At 36.1% G+C, this 20,066-nt stretch overlaps 1 protein-coding gene across 5 annotated transcripts in view; it reads right to left on the bottom strand.

Annotated features, from left to right (window-relative positions):
* Positions 1 to 308: 308 nt before the first annotated feature.
* The window catches only part of YTHDF3 (YTH N6-methyladenosine RNA binding protein F3), a 28,078-nt gene continuing 8,320 nt past the window's right edge, over positions 309 to 20,066 (bottom strand). For 4 of the 5 annotated variants that reach the window (XR_010883297.1, XR_010883295.1, XR_010883296.1 and 1 more), the window contains 3 exons: positions 17,551 to 19,143; positions 10,839 to 10,988; positions 309 to 6,906 (listed from right to left, as the gene is read on the bottom strand). Coding sequence is in view for 1 of the 5 variants with exons in the window: in XM_067290501.1 (XP_067146602.1) it covers positions 6,883 to 6,906; positions 17,551 to 19,143 (1,617 nt within the window). In the remaining 4 variants the exon portion in view is untranslated. The remainder of the gene's footprint in view (positions 6,907 to 10,838; positions 10,989 to 17,550; positions 19,144 to 20,066) is intronic. The other variant, XM_067290501.1, reaches the window with a different exon arrangement.

Here is a 20,066-nt window from a genome sequence, read left to right as displayed (position 1 = left end):
GAGAGATGTAAAAGATAAATGAAAAAAGCAAGCAGGTCAAATAGGGAGTTCAGCTGGAATAAGTTACTCTATCCACACATCCTTATTTTAATTTTTTGCTCAAAAGATTTTTCCAGCATCTGAAAAGCAATATTGAAGTGTGAGTGAGGGACCAACCTCAAAATAATAGTTTGGTTCTAACATCTCATATAGCTTTTGTTTCTCTTTGGTATTCTGAAATTTCATCCACTTCATAGGACAGGTATTCCTGTCTCCATCTTTGACTAAGTTTTTCAAGAAATCATCAATACTCACTAGCAACCCAAAAGGCAGATATGGTAGTTATTTATTAACATTTAAAATAAGCATAAATTTCAAGAACTAAAAACTTCTTGGAATTGTTCTGCATGTGGTATTCTCAAAATTAAAGATCAATACAACTGAAAGACCAAGCATTACTATAAAATATGAAGTTGAAGGAAATACAGCTCAAGTTAATAGCAATTAAGTTACATTAACTTGAAGAAATTAAATACAGTTTTACACATTTTCTAACGAAGCACCACACTCACAAGACCCAATGAAGCATCTTATGAGAAACATGCTGCAAACCAGTTAAGCAGTTATAAAACAAACTGGCAGCCAACTTAAGTAAAAAATGATAAGAATTTAGTAGCAACATTTTCCAGAGGACTAGCAGAAGAGGGATAAATTTAACACTCAATGTATTCCAGTCACAGCACAAACATCTGAATTTTAATTGATTTAACATTCCATATCCTTGGAAGAAGAGACCTCAATCCTTCCACCTCTATTTTACATAGCTGCTATTATGAATTGATGCAAATACTTGTAAGATTCTTGGATAATATTGAACAGCAGCTGCATATGTTAATGTCTGCAAAATAATTTTTTTTACAGTAGATATACAATTACAGTAGATAATTACAACCTTTTATCCTTTTGCTGAAATGCAATAGCTTAGTTCAAACTAATGCTAAACCTCCTTTAAGCTTGTTCATATACTTAGTTTGGAAATTTTTATTCCTGGACTAAGCATAAAGCAATGAGGGTGGGATGTTTTTTATTTTTATTTTAAACACCTGAGGTTCTTTCAGATGTTTAAAGAACATGAAAGAAAAGATGCATACATTCATAGGTCAGGATTAAAATGTAATACTTCACATGAGGGCACAAATAGAGACAGTTTGTTCATTTGAAAGCCCACAAGCTCAACTTAAAATACAGTTATCAATCTAGAGTACTTTGTTTCATATTACATGAACATCCCCTTCTTTCTCAAGATGTACGTAAACTTCTGCAGGCAGATACAATGGTAAAGTATCTCTGACTGAAAGAAATTCAAAACTAAAAATTTAAATTTTCTCAGTGTTACAAACTAATCTTACAGGAAAGGAAGTTAATTCAATATTAAGATGACAAGTGTGAATGCATAGAGGAAATGCAAACAGCTTAAACTCTTACTCTTAATGCATCAGTTATAACCACAACTAGAATTCAGAGGAACAGCTAGAATGGATCTTTGTATTTAAATAACTGTATGCTCTTTAAAATTCCAAAGAGATGATGTCCCTTCCCACCTTCAGAAACAAAACACTGCAGAGTTTGGTTAAAAAGATTGGTGTGCACCTTGTAGAAGACTGAAACCAAGTCAAAGCAATGCTGTTTTATTTGTATTGCCAATCAGTGTGGCAAACTGGCTGACACAGACCGAGACAAAGTAAACTGCCAGGAGACTTCCTGTAACCACAGAAGGAAATAAGTGAAGTCAGGAACTTTTCTGTGGATTATGAAAGCAGCATCCAATGCCAGGCTTCCCTCAGGGGCATCCAGAGGAAGACGACAAAGATATGACAGTAGAGTCCTTCCAAGGGCAATGGGGGAGGAAATGTTTACTTAGATGGGAGTAAGAAAGTAAAAGAAATCCCCACTCTTGAATATCTGACTAAGAGCAGATGCCCATCTTGTAGGCAACTTCTGGAGGAAAATGCTTAAAAGACTTGCCTGTTTGCACTCTGCTTTCAGTGCAGCACAAGAGCTTCTTGTGAAGTACGTATGGAAGTTGGTTAGAGGGAAATCCAACTGGTGTTTGATTTCCATTTGTGGGGAAGGACAAAGTCAAAAAAGAGCAAGTATTGGAAACATTAAGCATTCATTATGTTACTAAGTGGCAAGTGTTATGATTAATATTTGACTTAAATATCCCTGGGCACTGAGTAAATCATTAATAAGAAACCTTCAGGATTATTATGGGAACAGAAATATTCTCAAAAGCCTGAACTGGGTACAAATTTAACTTGAACTGAAAGGTCCATATTTAACATATTAAAAGGCACTTTATTAAAATATATAAAGGAAAATAGTATAGAACAGCTGTTTTTATAAAAGCATGTAGGCTGTCCACTAATTTGTAGTGTTAAGTGAGGCCAAACTTATATACTTATAATTCCTCTGACTCACAAAAAGTTCTTGTCTCCCATGTTAACCATCGATAGACATGTCAGGCTGAAAACAGAGTACATAATGAACACATCACACTTTATAAGTCTAATAAAGTTCAGGTAGGTAAGGATGTGAAGAAGTTATTTTTATTGAAACTCTCCAAAGAATTAAGAAGGACCAAACGGTGAATTTTCATGCCAAATAAATTCACACCGAATTAACTGTATTCTAATTCACATAAAACAGCAAACAAAATTTAAACCAGGTTTTGCTGCAACTGAATGGAATTCTCCTCTTAATCTCCCTTAATTTATCAGTAAATACTGATCTTTACATGGCAATAGAATAAACAGAAGACATCGAAAACAGGTATGTATTTTCTTAACATAAAAAATGTCAGCAAAAATGAGTTCAAATGACTTACATATTTTGAAAAGAAACAATGTAAAATCCATTCCTTCAGAAACAGTGGTTTGTATATGAATGCCTCAAAGTATTCATTTAAAAATCCGTGCTGCAGAAAACTCATTAAAGACAATCCACACTAGATTTTTTCACACAGTGCTAGAAGCATCTGGAGAATTATTTAAATCTTTCTGGTGAAAATAATTTTGAAATACCAAATAATTTACCAATAATTTTGAAAGCTTATCTGTGGGAGGGCCAAAAATAAGGTTACTGTTACTTATAAAATTCCAAACACTTACTCCAAATCAGTTTCAGCTAGGAAAAATGTACTAGCATCTGCACTTTTTTTTTTATATCAAGTATGAAAACTCTCTTACTAAAAAGAAAGCAGCTTCGAAAGGGAACTTTGACTGAAAGATGAAAAATATTTAAGACATCTCCTTTAATATCTAGTTATTTGCACTTGACCAAGAAATCAACGTGATCTGCTGTTTGTTGCCACAGATTTGTCTGGGATGAGAATTATTTTGGCAGCGGGCTTTTGCATCTAAATATTGCAGACACTGATGTTATGAAAGTGACTGTGTATCCAAAAGGAAGAAAAACACTACTGTAAAAAGAGCAGGCTTGTACAGAAGCAAATATTTGATAAATTGAACCTAGGAAAACAGAAGACAAAGCCGTGAAATTGGTCTAGTTGTGAATACTGAGTTCTTCCCAAACCAAGTCCCTCTATGTAAAGTAGCACCCATGTTTTGCTTAAGCCAGCAATTTGAGCATTCAACTGACAAGACTTCTCATCACATACCAAAAAACCCTCCTGTTAAAGATGATGATGTTACAAAGTCAAGATACACTGAAAGGTTAGCAAATGCTCATATAACTTTAATTTGTCCCACTTGTGTGGGTTAGAATAAGCCTTTCAGCTTCAAGTCTGTTCAAAGTGGAGAAAGTACTCAAAAAATACTCAGTATTTTCTCTCCTGCTGCCATCACTGAATGTGTGCAATAGCATCTTATTTACTGCACACTATCCCAAACTTAAACTGAAAACAGAATTAAATTTTTGCCCTTGTGGAATCTTCCCCAGTTTTCACCATACTGCAGTTCACCAACTCATAAAGGTATAGTTTTATAGTGCAGCTCAGCCTACTTAACCGTGGTTATCTGCTGCTGAGAGGACAAGCCTCCTTCCTTCCCCTCTGCCATCTTAACCTCAGAGAGCTGCCCTGGCAGATAAACCAGCAGAAAACTTCTTGAACTGGCTCAGTATGGTTCAGAGGAGAACAAATGCTGACACAAAGGAGGAGGCAACAGGGACACCAGCAGGAGTACCCCCAACCCCTTCATTAATTAGCAGCCATTACATCCACTTCACTTTACTGAGAATCAAACGATCAACAAGTATTTCTACAGTTATCTGAGATATTAAGTACCACTATTTCTTTCTGTAGGAAAAGAACTCATGTATAAGGAAGCTGAAGGCTGGAACTGTCACATGTCCATTAACTGGTAAAGCATGTCGTAACTGATTTTACAATGTATATACTATTTTCACAGCACTTTTTATGCACATAAAACACCTTAATTTCAGCTTCACCTGCTAAACTCTCCAAATCAGTCAAAACATGGCTAACACCATCAGCAATGAAACTCTTCCATTTGTAGATTCGCTAACAATCTGGGAACAGCATAAAAACTGTCAACAGCTCTCTAAATGTGATCACCTCCTCTTACAATCCGGTCTAATTTTCCAGGCTTCCAAGGTCTGCAGCAAATGAGGCACCCATTTCATACTAAATCTGATTCAATCACAGGGCAATGCTCATGCTGTACAGTAGAAGAGGCAAGGGGGTTACATAGGAAACATGTTAATAAACTCTCCAAAATATGCATACTGCGATGGAATCAAACTAAGGTTGCATATTCAGTGAATTCCTGAATGCTTGACTCTAGCATTAGCTTTCTTTCAGCTGGAAACATCTGCATATTTGCTTATACCTTGTAGAAGCAAAGAAGTTAGAAGCATTCTGATCCCCTGCAGAATCATCAGTAAGACTGCAGTCTTTGGACTCACAGCATTGATCTTTGCCCCTTCAGCTGATCAGTGACAGTCACAGTTAACAGGCAGTAATCCACAGGCCAGCCAACAGAGGGAAACAAACAGCTACAAAACCAGAGAAGCATATGGAAGCAGGCATCTTTGGGCTCAAGCCAAGTTTCAGAGGAAAGTACACTTGGAGCTTGAAATCTTTCTCTCCTAGTGCCTCCTCATACTATACATACTTACAGTATCTCTACATTACCCCACCCAGTCCCTGCTCCTCTGCACTATATGTTACCCATCTGCATTTAAGCAAGATTGCTTCTTTTCTCCAAAATATGGAAGTCACTTCCCTTTTGAACTTCTAGAAAATCAGCAGTAAAATTAAGATTCATATTTGCTACTCTTTTCTCACAAGCCATATTTTAAATAATGGGTAAAAAACAGTGTGTATAGAACATTTTGTGTATGCAAGGGGCTTAAGGGAGAAAGTAAAATATAGCAAAATAGTCTATATTTGAAATAAAGCTATGCCAATACTTAAGCTTCAGAACTCTGATTGCTGGACTCTGTAAATGAAAGACTCCAAACACAATGTAAACATCTGTGTTGGACAGTAAGACATGAAACACATTCAAATAATATGCGGTATTGCTATTTTAAGCTATAAGATATCTGCCTTCTACATTGCCGTTCTAAAAAGAGAAAGCTATCCCTGGAGTTTGGTACAGGCTGTTCAGTATTTTGTGTAGTCAATACACCTGCTTGACATTTTTTAATATTCTCTTCCAGCAGATAGAATGTGTGTTGCTATATAAAACTGAAAAGATATATTTTTTGCAAGTTAAAAACTAGTATATAATTACCTAGTTTAATACGCATCCTAAAATCCTTGTTGCGTGGTTCTAATCAAAAACTTGCACACATGGCTATGTCATGTCAATGGATCAAAGTACTTTCCTGGAAATATTTTGAATAGGGAAAAAACGCCTGAATATGGGACAGGGAAACAAAAAAAATTTGAGAACCAGAGTATATGCTTGCTAAACAAGAATTATGTTTATTTAGCTAGTGAATCACCTAGAGGAGTAAATTTTCACTTCCATGATAGCAATCTTGTCAGGCTTGCAAACACCCAGAAATAGGAATTAAAGATTATTTTAAATGTAGTTATAAAGGTCATAAAAAGTCTGATTTAGACTGAGGTACATTTACTCAAAACTGAGATTCATTGAGTGGTAGCAAACAAACAGTTCCTCAGACAAACGCACTTTTTTCAGTATACATGTTACAGAAAAAAAATAAAGAAATGTGCATTAACTGGTGGTATCCACCAAGCTGCATATTAATATTCTCTTACACCAAACAGTTTGAAACAAGGGAAATGTCATTCTAATATAATTTCATGTTACGTTTCATTTGGCTAAACTGCAGCTTAAAGTTGCTTTGCCATATTAAAAGATTACTACAATAATTTTCACATGAACATTTAGACTTGAGTTTTACTCCAGGACTAAATATGGCATGATTTGCTTTTAATCTGTTGAATAGCTAAAAACTGACAATTAAAAAAAACTACAACAAAGAAAAAAATAAGTTGAAGCAATGTGAATCTCACATCATTGAACCACTTCTAATGGTTAATTGTTAGTATTTAACAAATTCAAAGAGTTAATGAATCCTTGCATTCGTTCGGTCTCCCGTGCCTTAGCTAGGATGCATAAATACAAAAGACAGCAGATACTGGTAAAAGCTTCAGGACAGAAAGTGCTTGACGAAGGTACAGTTCTCAAGTGTGTTTGGTGAGAGAGTAATAAGGGCAGATGCACCGATGAGAACCATTACAAGAAGAGTCAATTTTGTGTTAAAGTGTTCAAAGATGTCACCTTAAGCAGAAAAAAAGCTTTAATAACGTCTTCTTAGACATATTAGGCATTTCCAGAGTCTACATCATTAGTGTTGTAATTCTAGCAGGACATCTCCATATAGTTATTGTTTGTTTCTATTTCTCTCCTGGAAAAAAAAAACAAAAACAAAAAGGGAGATCATGTTAATACACACAGTTAAATATTATCTTCTTTCCCTTAGAGCAGTAACATTGCTTGTAAATAGACAGTAACATTGCTTGTAATTAGGCATGCCTTTCTCTAAAGCAAGCAGCGAGCTTTCAAAGAAACAACTTCAACAGTCTTTTCAGGAATGTGAACTATCAAGCCAAGTTCAAGCCAACTTTTTAAAAATGATATAACCAAGAAACACAAAAGTATAGGTATTAATGGTATAGGCATTAAAATAGCATTCAAAGGTAAAGGTATTAAAAGGCAAATATGTTCAAATGACAACCGGCTATCAGAAGAAAATTTTCTGCCATTACTTTTAAATCACTTTCAATAAAATACATTGCACAAAATGAACTGAGTAAGGAGACCAAGGAACCTAAAACTTTTGTTTAACTTTTCAATAAAAAATATGTTCTACATAAATTTAAACACTTTGCTCTCTACCCATTAGATACCTGAACAAGTAAGGAACATATTCCCAGGTATCTTGTTCAAATACCAAATGTATTAGTGTTTTTAGTGTGATCAAAAGGTGAAGGAGCAAGTTGGGCCAGTACCTCCTCCATACGAACACATCTCAAATGGCAGGCAAAAACTACAGAATAAAAGCCATCCATACATTTTAGAAGTTATTTTTACGAAGAAAATGCAAAAACAGTGAGGTAGGAACATCAGGGAGGAAAAACAAAACTCCAAAAACATGCCCGAGTGTAAGCCTGAACTGCAGTCAAGCTTATATTCATTACAAAGCTTTTACAGCATTGTGAGACTTGCATGTAATGTAAAGGAAAAAAAATGCACAAACTTCATCTGTTTAATACAAACACTGAAACATATTTGCACATGACCTAAAGAACAGAACAAAAAATAAAACTGGGAAAATATTCCTCAGAGTTTAGGGGCTGAATTACTAAATGCACTGCATCTCTACTACAGACTAACAAACTCTTCTTCTGTATTACAAGACTAACAAAGAAATAACTTTTCCAGTGCTTTAACAGTGTTTTTCCAGTGCTGTTTTCTCTTTGTTACAGATAAACATGCAGTTACAACATTAAGACTACCTCTAGGGGAGGGGAAAAAAACAACCCCCCCCCCCCCAAAAAAAAACAGACCAATAAACTCTCTTCTCATTTTCATTACATATCTTCTAATTAGATTGCAAGACAACACTGAGGTCTGACTAAGAAATGAAGAAACTCTTTGACAATTTCCTTTCTTAAAATATGTACACCTGTTGTATAAATGTATTAAAATACCTTCTTGGGAAAGGTAGGTTCCCTTCCCTACTTAAAACAAGACTCATTTCCAGTACTTTTTATTATTACATTACACAGTATGCTATAAATGGAACATATGCATAGCAAAGGAAACCAAAATAAACCAGGAGGCATTTGAAGAATGATTCCAAAACCCCTCTATCTGATATCTTTCAGAAAACTTTGTCTAGAAATTACTCAGAAAAGTTACAAATTAGCATATGACCCCGTATAAATTCTGCCAAAAAGACACTACAATGAAAGAAGAGCATATATAACATTTCTACTCATTATTAGAATACAGCTGATGGTCTCATCTCCCAGATACACCTTTGACCGGCTTCAAGACTAACATCAAAAAAGTAAGGCTTGCACAGAGTTCTTGTTCATTATAATAATCTCACTGTCCTGGAAACTGTACAACTAAGACTGTACATTCTCTAGGGCAGAACTTCAATATGTTCAAAGTGAGAGCAATACTTGCACTACTCCACTAGAAATCAATTTTTCCTAGTGCAAAGATAGGGGACCAATACTTGCATAGTAAGATAATGTTTTAGTAATGTGCAACTGATACTATTAGTCATTAATACAACTGATACATTAATAGCACAGCCCTAAGCTGAAAACACATGATCACTGGCCTCATGCCTCACTATGCATGTAAGGCATGCAAAAATAGCCTGCTTGGACACATCTTAGCTTATTGCTGTCTATTAGCAGACTTCAACTGAAAGAACTGCATAAAATACTGAAGCACATTATTGTACTATTAAGTGGAAGACTACGAAACCGCTATCTTAAATAATGAAATACCATATTTTAACCACTTTTAAATACTATCTACATATTAGTAATATCATTGGTTCCTGTAGAGAAGCTATCTGCAAAGCCTTTCTCTGCATCGCACACCGCAGCACAGTAAACAGTAACCAGCCCTGTGTTTTGTGTAGTCCCCAAACTCAAAATGCATTTAAGTTCATAAAAACTCAAAGTAGAAAGGGAATGATATCCTGACTGCCTGTTCCCTGTAGATGAAATAAAGGAGGACTTCAAGTCCATTTTGAATTCTAGACGGAAAAAGGCAAAGGGGGCAGGGGGGGAAGACCCCCTTCCTGTCTTTTCAAAGTTGTGCATTACTACATGCATATTTAAATACTTAAATCAGACATAAATCTGACATCTTTCAAAAGGAGCAAACAATATGTTCTTCAGATACATTGGTATCTGTGACATTTGCCATTCTGTACAGCAAGATGGACAGAGATAAAACTCAATTTCCTCAAAATGCAAGAAGCAATATTATGCTTGAAAGCAAACAAAAACCACCCACAGCCTGAAGTCAGGCCTCACCACCACTGTATTTTCCTGTCTCAAAAAGTATGGGGCAACCAAAAGGGGAACACAGAGCATTTTGGTTCTGAGACAGGACAGAACACATTTGTGCCAGGTCCCTTTCCACCAGAGCGCAGATCAGTGACAGGGTACTATCTGGATTCTATCACATTTCCCTTTCACCCAACATCTCTTATTTACTTCTTACATTCAGATGAGCAAAATCTTTACCAAATGTCTTCCAACACTCTAGGCTAAAAATTGTCTTCAGTCAATTCAAGTTCTCTGCCAAAGGCCAGTGCGGCCTGCTTCACTTCAGAATTTGCCAGGAAGAGTGAGGTTTCCCAGCTTTAGGGGGAGTTTATGACCAGAACATAGAAAGTAATTAGCATTTGACTTACAGCTATGTGGGAATGTAACAGCTGGTTAACAGTAACTGCTAACTATACACCATGTGGTGAGCAGATTTCACACATGCCAACAACTTTCTACACAAACTAACAAAATCAAATGAAGGAGAAACTAAAAACACTTGGGCTTTGGAAGCATGTATCAATCTAGAATAAACAAAGATATGGAACTAACAATATAACAACTTGGTCTGAATTCTCAGATTGACTGACTTCAAAGTTTGTTCTCTAAATTCAAAGCATTAACTGAGTGATCCCATGCTGAAAAGTAGCTATGATATAATTTATCCTCTAAATTAACAAAATCTCTACACAACAAGATTTCAAAACTAAAGATAACAAAAACATCATTTGATCCATTTTGAAATAAGGCACTGAGATAACACAATATTTTCTGTAATTTTTTGCCAAAAGGGGAAATGAAAAAGGATGATTTTTAGTAGCAAAAGTGTATTTACATTAGATTGGTGGCCTACCAAAAAAAAGCTACTGCAGTCCTCAGCTGTATTTTTTTCCCCTCAAAATCCCACAAACCAGATCTCGGGGGGTAGGTGGAGCTGTAGAAACTGTAAGGAGGACGTTAGGACTTTTTTTTTTTAATAACAGTTGGAAGTGCAAGCATTTCAAGATGTCTATTTTGAAGGCTATCTAGCATCGCTAACTTACACAAGCAAATTGCAGATAGTTTCCCCACAACCATCTCCAGCAAAATGAGCTATAAGTGCAAAAAATAGAATTTTGCCAAATTTTTGCATCTTGCTGCAATGTTTAAAATATTCATGCCTGAAGCTGTCTGCTTTGCCCCTCTACCAAGAGGTAACATTCTTACAGCAGCTTCAGAAGCAAATATATAGCATTATCTTAGTTGCTTCAGTGCAGACCTGGATTTAATCTTCATTTTAAAAGCCATGTTCATCTGCAGTGTAAGCTAACATGTCAGACTGCATTCAGTGAAGTGAGGCGCAGGCACACATCTCCTCTGCCAACTCTGCTGTGTGGGCAGAAACACCTGGCAGAAGCAGAACAGACAGCTGTAGAGGTGGTGAGAAGAAACCACAGCAAAGTTCATGAAATCTCATTTTCTAATGACATCAGCCATAATCCGCAGTTTATTGCGCCCCCGTGTATCGTTATACATGACAGCATAAACACTGACCTTAGTACTGGAGAACCACAATGAAGAACAGATTGAGAAAATTGAAAAATACTAGAGATAATTTACTCCATGGCAAGAATCTCATTGGCTGTTAACCTAGAGTATATTACTGAAATTTTAAAATCGTATAAAGTAAGGGTCCTTTTTAATTTTGCACTCAAATTCCAAAACAGAGGGTAAATTTCCTGCTGAAGACACTGATTACTTCAAAGCCAAATAAAAATATTCAAATACATTTTTCTGAGTAGCAGCTCTGGTGAATTCTGGGAAGACAATAGATGGAAAGGATCTCTAGAAGCCTTGCACAGATCTGGGAAACTTTTCCTGTGGCAGATGCCATCTCCTCCTTAAACATTTATTATTCTTCCATTCCTTATCTTGAGATGAAAGTTAAAAGACACAGATTAAGAATCAACAAATTAAACATAGGAAGCTTAGCAAGAGGTCTTACAACTCCAGGCAGTTCCTTCTCCTGGCAAGCCTTGTGAATTAATACTCAGAGAACCTGCTGTTGCAGATCATTTGAAATCTAGATAGTACATACGGCTTTCTAGCATATAAATAAAGTCTGAAAAACTACAAGACCTAGACTAATTTATTTCTTCATATTAATTTTGGTGACATTTTACTTGTTACAACCTCTGAAACATACTTAATAACAACAGTAAACAAATTACAGTAAAAACGGTAAACAAATTTAAGTTTGAGCAGATATATGCATTGTTGGTGGAACATAGACTGTATCATTTTATTATGATAATGTTAAAGACAATAAGAACTTAACTCACTTCTGAATTTTCACAGCTAAGTAACAGGCTATGAACATTCAGAAGGCATAGGTGGGGAAGGAAACATAACTAGTTTAAAGATATTGTGTGATGAAACACCTCTCAAACAGCAAGGCTCTGTGGAAACAAAGAACTGAACTCCATGATCCAGAAAAAGTTATTCCAGTCTTATGTTCCTAAATGGATACTTTCAGTGACAGATTGACCAATTCTAACCAAAAGCAGTATTTCCCTGCAGTGCTGTACACCGTTACACATTACAGATACAAGTCAGCCAATTCAGTAAGTTGATTGGGGGGGGGGGGGCAGGGAGGAAATCAAGCTTCTAGTTCCTCATCATTGCTGTCAACTTCCCAAACATTAACAATACAACACTGGCTTTTAAAAAGATTGACAACAGACAGCTTATAACTGCCTTCACTGATGGTCACTGTCACAGCAAAAGGAGCAGAAAGATGACTGACACCTTTGTAACTTCTACTCATAAGCCTAAGGGCAAAACAACAAAATCTTTAATTGCTCTGCTACGGAATCTAGAGTAGCCTTGACAGTGAATAATATTCCTTGCAGGGCCAACAAAATATGCTGGGGAAGAGAGTCTCAGACAATTTAAACCTCACCACTTACATTTGTTGCAATTTGAATTCAAATTACAATCTGCCATGAAGAAACATGAATGTATTTTACCTTGATTTCTTGTTATATTCCATAAGAAAGCAGAATAACCAGAAAGTTTATGTTTACATTCTCACAGCAGACTATAACCCTAAATACAGAAACACAACAATAATACTGATGTGCAATTATAAAATAAAGTACATGACCAGACCTCTGAAGAGGGTCAACACAGAGCTGGGCTGAAAGAATTCAGTTCATCATCTGATAAGAATCTTTGTAATACATCATTTGAACTACATTAGTTTGAAGCAAGTCTGAGTACAGACTGAAGAAAGTCATATAGGCTGTCAATTCCCCATGCAGACAAATTTCTTCCCACTTCCTACAAACTGCAGGAAAAGCACTAGCGTTCTAGTCTATTTGTTCTTAATAGAGTACTATTATCTGAGGACATGTAGCAGGAAGGAAAAAGCATACTAATATTGCCATGTGATTCATGTATATTCAGGGTTCTGCTACTGCTCTATAAAAGAGATCTAGAATTGCTCCTTTACCTTAAAAACTACAACTTAAAGATGCAACATTTAGAAAAGGTGCAGCTATCAAAGATCCTGATCAATTCAAGCATCATGTCTTGTTTTAGGGACCAACCTTCATGTTTAAGAACGCTCAAGAATTAGATTCCAATAACCAGCCTCTGAGCATTAAGTTAAACCATTTGGGTGATATTCCTAATTTTTCCATTAGGGGTCCCTATTTTACAGGACAAATTGATCATTCTAATCTCAGATTGACATAAAAGAGAATTTAATTCCACTCAGTAAAAAGGACTCTAAGTGTTTGTTGTCTTGATTCTTCAGGCAAGAAGTTCAAACCAAAGAGAGAACAATTAGTTATGGCTACTTTTCTTTTAAAAGTGCAACAAGAGCCAAGCAAATCTTTCTAAACTACTAAGACCACCTATGAGTTCAACTATATTCCACTTCTCTCATTCAGCCATCCAATGCTGGACTTCTGCAGCATTTTTTCCTCACTAGAGAAAGCAAGTTACCACCACTTCTCAAGTCCTTATGTAATGACTCAATATGATACTGTCAACTCCTTTTAATACCCAGAACTCTCCACACTATCCCCATCCTTCAATATATTTTTTTTCTGAACAGAAACAGTTGTCTCAAGCCAAATGCACAGAAAACATGCATGTATATAGCAAAGGAACATGCAGATAATTATTAGGCATTTCCAAATAACTAAGGAGCATATATTAGCAAATGAAGATATGGTAACTAAGCATGCCGTCACAGAATGAAAATTCTGGATCAATGTCTAAAAGTACTTTGTCCAATTCTCTCCTCCCAAGACCAGGGGCACATATTCATCCTATGAACATCAAGGGAGCCAAAATGTGTTTTCTGGTTCTAGTCTCTGACTGTATTGTTTTTTCTTAAAAAAGAAGAGACACCTGTAATATCACTTTCATATAGAAAAATGAAGATACTTATGTCAAGTTCAAGCAAGTTAAAAAATAATGGCCCTTGAAACCCCATCAAAAGCATATATGTAATGCACAAGTTTCTTAAAAGATATTAGCTAACCTGTTTTATTTACTGTTTTGAACCTCTTTAAGACATAACTACCCAACCTTGAAAAGCTGTCTGACATAAATAGCATTTAGCTACTTGAAAAATGCTGGTCAGCGACCTGGCTTGACTTGCCTTTAGGTGCTGTGAACGCGTCTGTATCTGACTGACACAGTAACATAGTAGTTGCAAGGTTTGGGGAAGAAGGGAAAGAGGAAAAAAGGAAAAAACAGTCCTCAGTTCTCTCTTAAAAGGTGTTTTCTCACTTCTCTCTCCTTTAAGATATTTATAATAGGTAGCAAATCTAGCATCAAGACAGAAATGTCCTGGAATGGAAAGAAGTTGTATTGTTTAATACTGCAGTCTGATGTTACCTGATTATCAGAGAAACTGAAATTACATTAATGTCAGTCTGAGGAAAAAAATTAAATTTCTCCTTTTGAGAATTAGGCATTCTTATATAGTTGAAGCTTTATTACAAGAAATATAGTACAACAAGAGGAAGCTAACATTTTAAGCAGTCATTTACCTGCCATTTAAAGACTTCTTGAAAAAGTACAAACTCCAAATCAGATAAACACAAATATATGTTGATTTTTTTTCTGACTTCCCCTACAGAAGGAAAGTAATTATTTTTGTGAACTATTTCATTCTACTGCTATTGTTAATATTTTAACATTCTACAGTTACTTGGAACCATTATCTTTTCTCCATTGTATGGTACAAAAAAAAAAAGTAGAATTCTGCACTAGAAGGCGCCAAGAAGGTCCGAACAAAATAGATGACCACAAACTAACAAGCCACTGCCTAGTGGTGGAGAAATCAAATGCACAGTATACCAGCTAATTCTGAAATTGAGTTCACCAAATTTGAGTATGATTATCTTTAAAGTAAGCAGAAGACACTTTTACGAGATTCTAGTTACCGTGCTTTTATTAAAGTTGCATTTCATTTTGACCAATATATTTACTGAAGACCATGTACATAACTGCTAATCCACAAGATTTATAACCTCCTTTCTTTTCCTAATGTAATTAAGTGTTCTTAAAGGTCATGTTTTAAGATTTCTGTTCCATTTGTGTAGATCTCATTGCTAATACTTTCTGTTGAAAGACTATTCAACACTTAAATAATCTGCATACAATTATGCCCATTAACGCTAAGTAGTAGTTCAAACTAAAGACTATTTCAATTTCAGATTACTTCAACATACTGCTTACAGAACATGAAAAACACGGCTGATTTCTTTGCTCCATTGATGAAAGCCTACAGCTCTCGCACATTTTAAAACAGGACACTGGAACTTGAGACCTAAGAAAAGCATGAATGATTACTGCACAAATTTCTTTCCAAAACTAACTTTACATACCTTACCCATAACATCAAATAATGGTAGACATAAAAGTTCTAGTATTCATGCTTGAAAAGACTATTAACAGTAATTTGCAACTAACCTTTATAAAAAGGCACAAGTTACTGAAGTTTCATGTTAATCACAGCCTACTCACTGCACTTTTACAAGTATTTAGCCCTATTTTAAATAAAACATAATGCTAAGTCATATTGGAAATTAATTATTGATCATCCTGCATTGTTAAGATTAAACTTTTACAATGAATTATTTTAAAATAAGTTATTTGGAATGATAAACAGTTATAAAGTAAATTAAATCCATAAATCACATGCTGTTTGCTATGTTTAGACCATTGGCTTTAAGAAAGTTTGTTATCACCTATTCAACAACAAAATACTAATTGAACTTTAAGGAACATGTAAGTGATTACTGCCATTTGATATATTTAATATTTTATTAACAGCAATAACCACATTTTTCATGACAAACATTGGAAGCAAAGGGATCACCACAGCTGCCACAGACAACAGGCATGAACTTAATTTACGTAGAATACATGGTTCTACTGGCAGAAAGTAGTGTACCAATTTAAACACAACTCCATAAAAGCCTACCTGGCACTAGGTAATAAGGGATTACCCAGTTAACAACAAACTAGAGTTTACAATACTAATTATTGCATTCCAAACTACTCTTAAATCATAAAGGAGTTAACTACTGTACATTTACAGTTTAAAGATAAATTATTCTTATGCTGTGTGACAACAGAACAAGATGAAACCTACAGATTTAAAATCAACATTCAAGCATACAAGAATGATAAAGATGATCTCTCAGTAGTTGTCATTACAGTTTAATTTGGACTTCCTATATTTTAAGAACATATTAAATTGCTTAAGGCACATCTCAACTCCACCTACAACAAAAAGCCCTCATACCTAGATATGCAGCTCTACACTGATGTTTTACAATTTGTCACAAAACCCATTTGTACAGTGCTGTAGAAGAATCAATGCATACTACATAAGTATCATAACAAATAAGCTATCTCTCAGCAGTATTGAGAAAGGTAACTCTTAAATAAGAGAAATGCGGATTTCAGTACTTGAGTCATGGATACTCTATTATTCCCTGAGGATATTAAAGGCAATAGCAACATTCCTTTATTACACAGAATATGCATAATTAATCATGCACATGGAGTCCTACATTAAATGCTGAATTTAGTGCTTTGGATTTTAAGTTTACCATGCATAAACACAAACAATCCATGCTCCCCCTATTATATTTTACAGTTTTCTCCTACTACAGAGGGAACAAAACCATGAAACTCTATTCCCCCGAGTTACTAGTCTATGTTTGAGTTGATTCCTTTGATAAGTTTTCACAAAAGCATCAGTTTTGGAAGTAAGCAAGTTACAAGTGTCTTAAAGCCCTGAAAATGAAAAGGGTTCTGAAAAACACGAAGACTACAGAGAAATATGGTAATCTTATTCCTTCTGAAAGATTACCAAAAAAAACAATGAAGTTGTACTAAAAGCCTGAAAATGTCAGATTTTTCCCCTTACACTAAATATCAGTTAAGAATGTGCCCCCCACCATCATCACGATGGCATGAAAGTAACAGTACTGAGGGCACATTAAGTTTTTTAAAAAGGAGGGAAAAAAAGACATTCAAAAGGTACTACACACCCACTGATTTGATCTGAGACATTATTTTAAATAATGCCTATTTCTCTTGTAATTTCATGCCTTTTTCCGTGACATTCAGAAACTAAAAATCTAAACTAAATGACTTCAGTTATGGATAATACACTCAATTCAGTTTTTGTTTACTCTTTAAAGTAAAAGATTTCAGAAGTCAGCTTACACATGCCTATGTTATTATTGTGGTTAAACATACATCTGTGTTAACAAAACAGTCACAAGAACTTAAATCTTTTCATTAAGAGCCAGTTATATCAAGCACAGACACTTTGGGGGAAAAGGCATGAGTTTTTGATTCAACATTTACATACCAAAGATTGCTGTATGAAACAAGGTTAACAAAACCAGAAAAACAGAAGGAAAGCTACTATAATGATATTGATTCCTTACCCTACGCATGGCTTCCTCCTCCTCTTGACGCTTTTCATAATGTGCAAAGTCATCGAAGATTGAGGTGGTATGCTTGAAAGTAGCAATTATTTTAAGCACTTGCTTGGCTTTTTCTAGGGGTACCTCTTGAGTGTCCCTCGAATTGGTAACCGGTTTGTTGTCATTGTTTTCCAAGCGAATGTGCCGCAGTTGGTTATTGGGAACGTCTTTGACAAAGATCCATTTGACATCAAACTTCCCCTTCCACTTATCCTGAGACCAGACTCCAGCATACGCATTGTAGTCCACAACAGACTTCATCTCAGCCACTCCACAAAAGTGTCCACTGCCATTCACACTGAAGAGTAAATAGAGTGGGCCTTTTCCATTCAGCGAACGGTAAGCAGCATCCAAGCGTTTATTACCATGTTCAGTACTACACCAGATAGAGTACTTAATGGAGCGATGAATATCGTCCTCTGAATAGCTTTTGATTATAAACACACGCCCATTCTTCAGATTCCAATCGAAGTCTTTGGGATTGTAGTTGTTTATGGCCTTTAGTTTCTCCAGCACTGGGTGCACTTCCACACCAGAAGGTGAGGAGCTGACAGATACAACACCTAAACCAAAGTTTTCACTACCAGCTCCATTGTTCTGGCTGAAGCCCACACCCCTATTACGAGGAGCTACCCAGCGGTTTTGCAGCTGTTGCTGCTGCAGCTGGTGAGGCTGGGCCTGCTGCTGAGGTCCTTGTTGCTGCTGTGGTTGCTGTGGCTGAGGCTGCTGTTGAGGCAGTTGGCTTTGCACCAGTGGTGGTGGTTGAATTAATGGCTGAGGCTGCTGGATTATAGTCTGAGGAGGCAGTACTGGTTGGGCTGGGGGTGCTTTTACCACTGACCCTTTGTCATCCCAAGTTCCAATATTCATGTTGTGTTTTATAGGTGGTGGTGGTACAGCAGGGCCCCCAATGCCCACATTACCTTTAGGCTTGAGTTTCGGCTGAGGTTTAGCAGGCTTCCTTGCAATGGCAGCCCATGAGGTTGGTTTGGGTGCTGAACTGCTAACTGCGGGCACGCTGTTCGCTGCAATGCTTGTCATACCTGTACTGGTCAGAGCTGAACCTACAGTTTTTGTTACAGCAGCTGTCATATCTCCACCAATTTTCAGTCCAGTCATGCCTTGCTCAATGCTGCTAATCCCAGGCACCTTGCTCAGAGTATCACTGCCAAATCCAGCCTGTCCATCTGCTATGGCTCTCCCAAGAGAACTAGGTGGATAGCCGTAGCTGCTGCTGTAAGCAGAACTTTGTGTTGATTGTCCCTGAGATCCACTTGTCCCCCATGTAGAGAAGTCTGCATTCCCAGGAAAAAAATTAAATCCATGCTGCCCAAGAAATGGAGGGGTATTTCCTAATGCCCCAGGTTGACTAAATACACCATCAGGTATGTAATGGTGTTCACCATTACTCATCTGTCCATAAGTTGTCAAGTATGGCATTGGAGGGTCACCTGCAGTTGACCATGCTGCTTCGCCTAAAGAGTACGGAAATCCAATGGATGGAGCATAATAACTAGGCATGTATGGGTCTGACATTGGTGGATAGCTGTTACTCTGCAAGAAAATAAAACAAAAATCAGCACTATAAAAAATAAATCCGCTCAGGACAGCAATTTTGCAACATGGCCCAAAACTTTTTCGAGGATTAGATGAGTGAATTTTAAGTTCCACTACTCTTCCCAAGATAACAAAGATGAACAAAGTATCTCTTAGATGCAGAAATTATTTCTTGAGGGACCTTCTGAAAGCACCAAAGAGCTCCAATCTTTTAATAAATTACTTTTATATTCAGTTAGTCAACTAGGTTTAAAACGTATCCCCATCAACAGTACAAAGAAAATACCATGCTTTTTTTTTTTTTTTTTAATCACTATTACTGTAGTTTTGTAAGTATAGAAACATAGCTGCAACTGTGATTTTAGATTTGGTATTCTTGGTTTTCATCAAGTCTCTCATTCGTAACAGCAGACAACTACCAGAAGATTTTGGCAAAGATGACACAAGGATGTCTATTTGTTTCAGAAGAAAAACACTTAAACCCTAACACTTTCATACTATTCAAGAAGGGACATTAAGTACAATCTGTGGTCTAGTAGTACAAAATCTGCTTGCTAAATTCATTTTCCACTCCTAAGACTCCTGGGAAAGCACAGCATTTACTTCTTTAGAAGATAAAGCTCCAAGACACTTGAAAGGCTACCCACATATGACTTCTGCTGTTCTTTTGAAAAAATATTGCACATTATCATCCTCCTGCTCATGCCTCCCTAATGTTGTACTAGAGTAAATGGGAAGACAGGAAAAATTCTCAAAGCCTTTCAGTAATTTGTACTTTCTTCCTCTCTCAAGACCAGTATATCTTACAAACTTAAAGAATATTAACTTCTGACTATAGAGACAATTCACAGCTCTGAAGATGTCATTAACTTTCTGGCAGAAGAGTTATACTAAGCTTTAGCAATATTAAGCTTCAATCT

The sequence above is a fragment of the Apteryx mantelli genome, chromosome 2, assembly GCF_036417845.1.
Source record: "Apteryx mantelli isolate bAptMan1 chromosome 2, bAptMan1.hap1, whole genome shotgun sequence".
In the NCBI taxonomy this organism is placed as follows: Eukaryota; Metazoa; Chordata; class Aves; order Apterygiformes; family Apterygidae; genus Apteryx; species Apteryx mantelli.
Note: the sequence above shows the minus strand (reverse complement) of the source record. Positions and strands in the feature narration are given on the sequence as shown.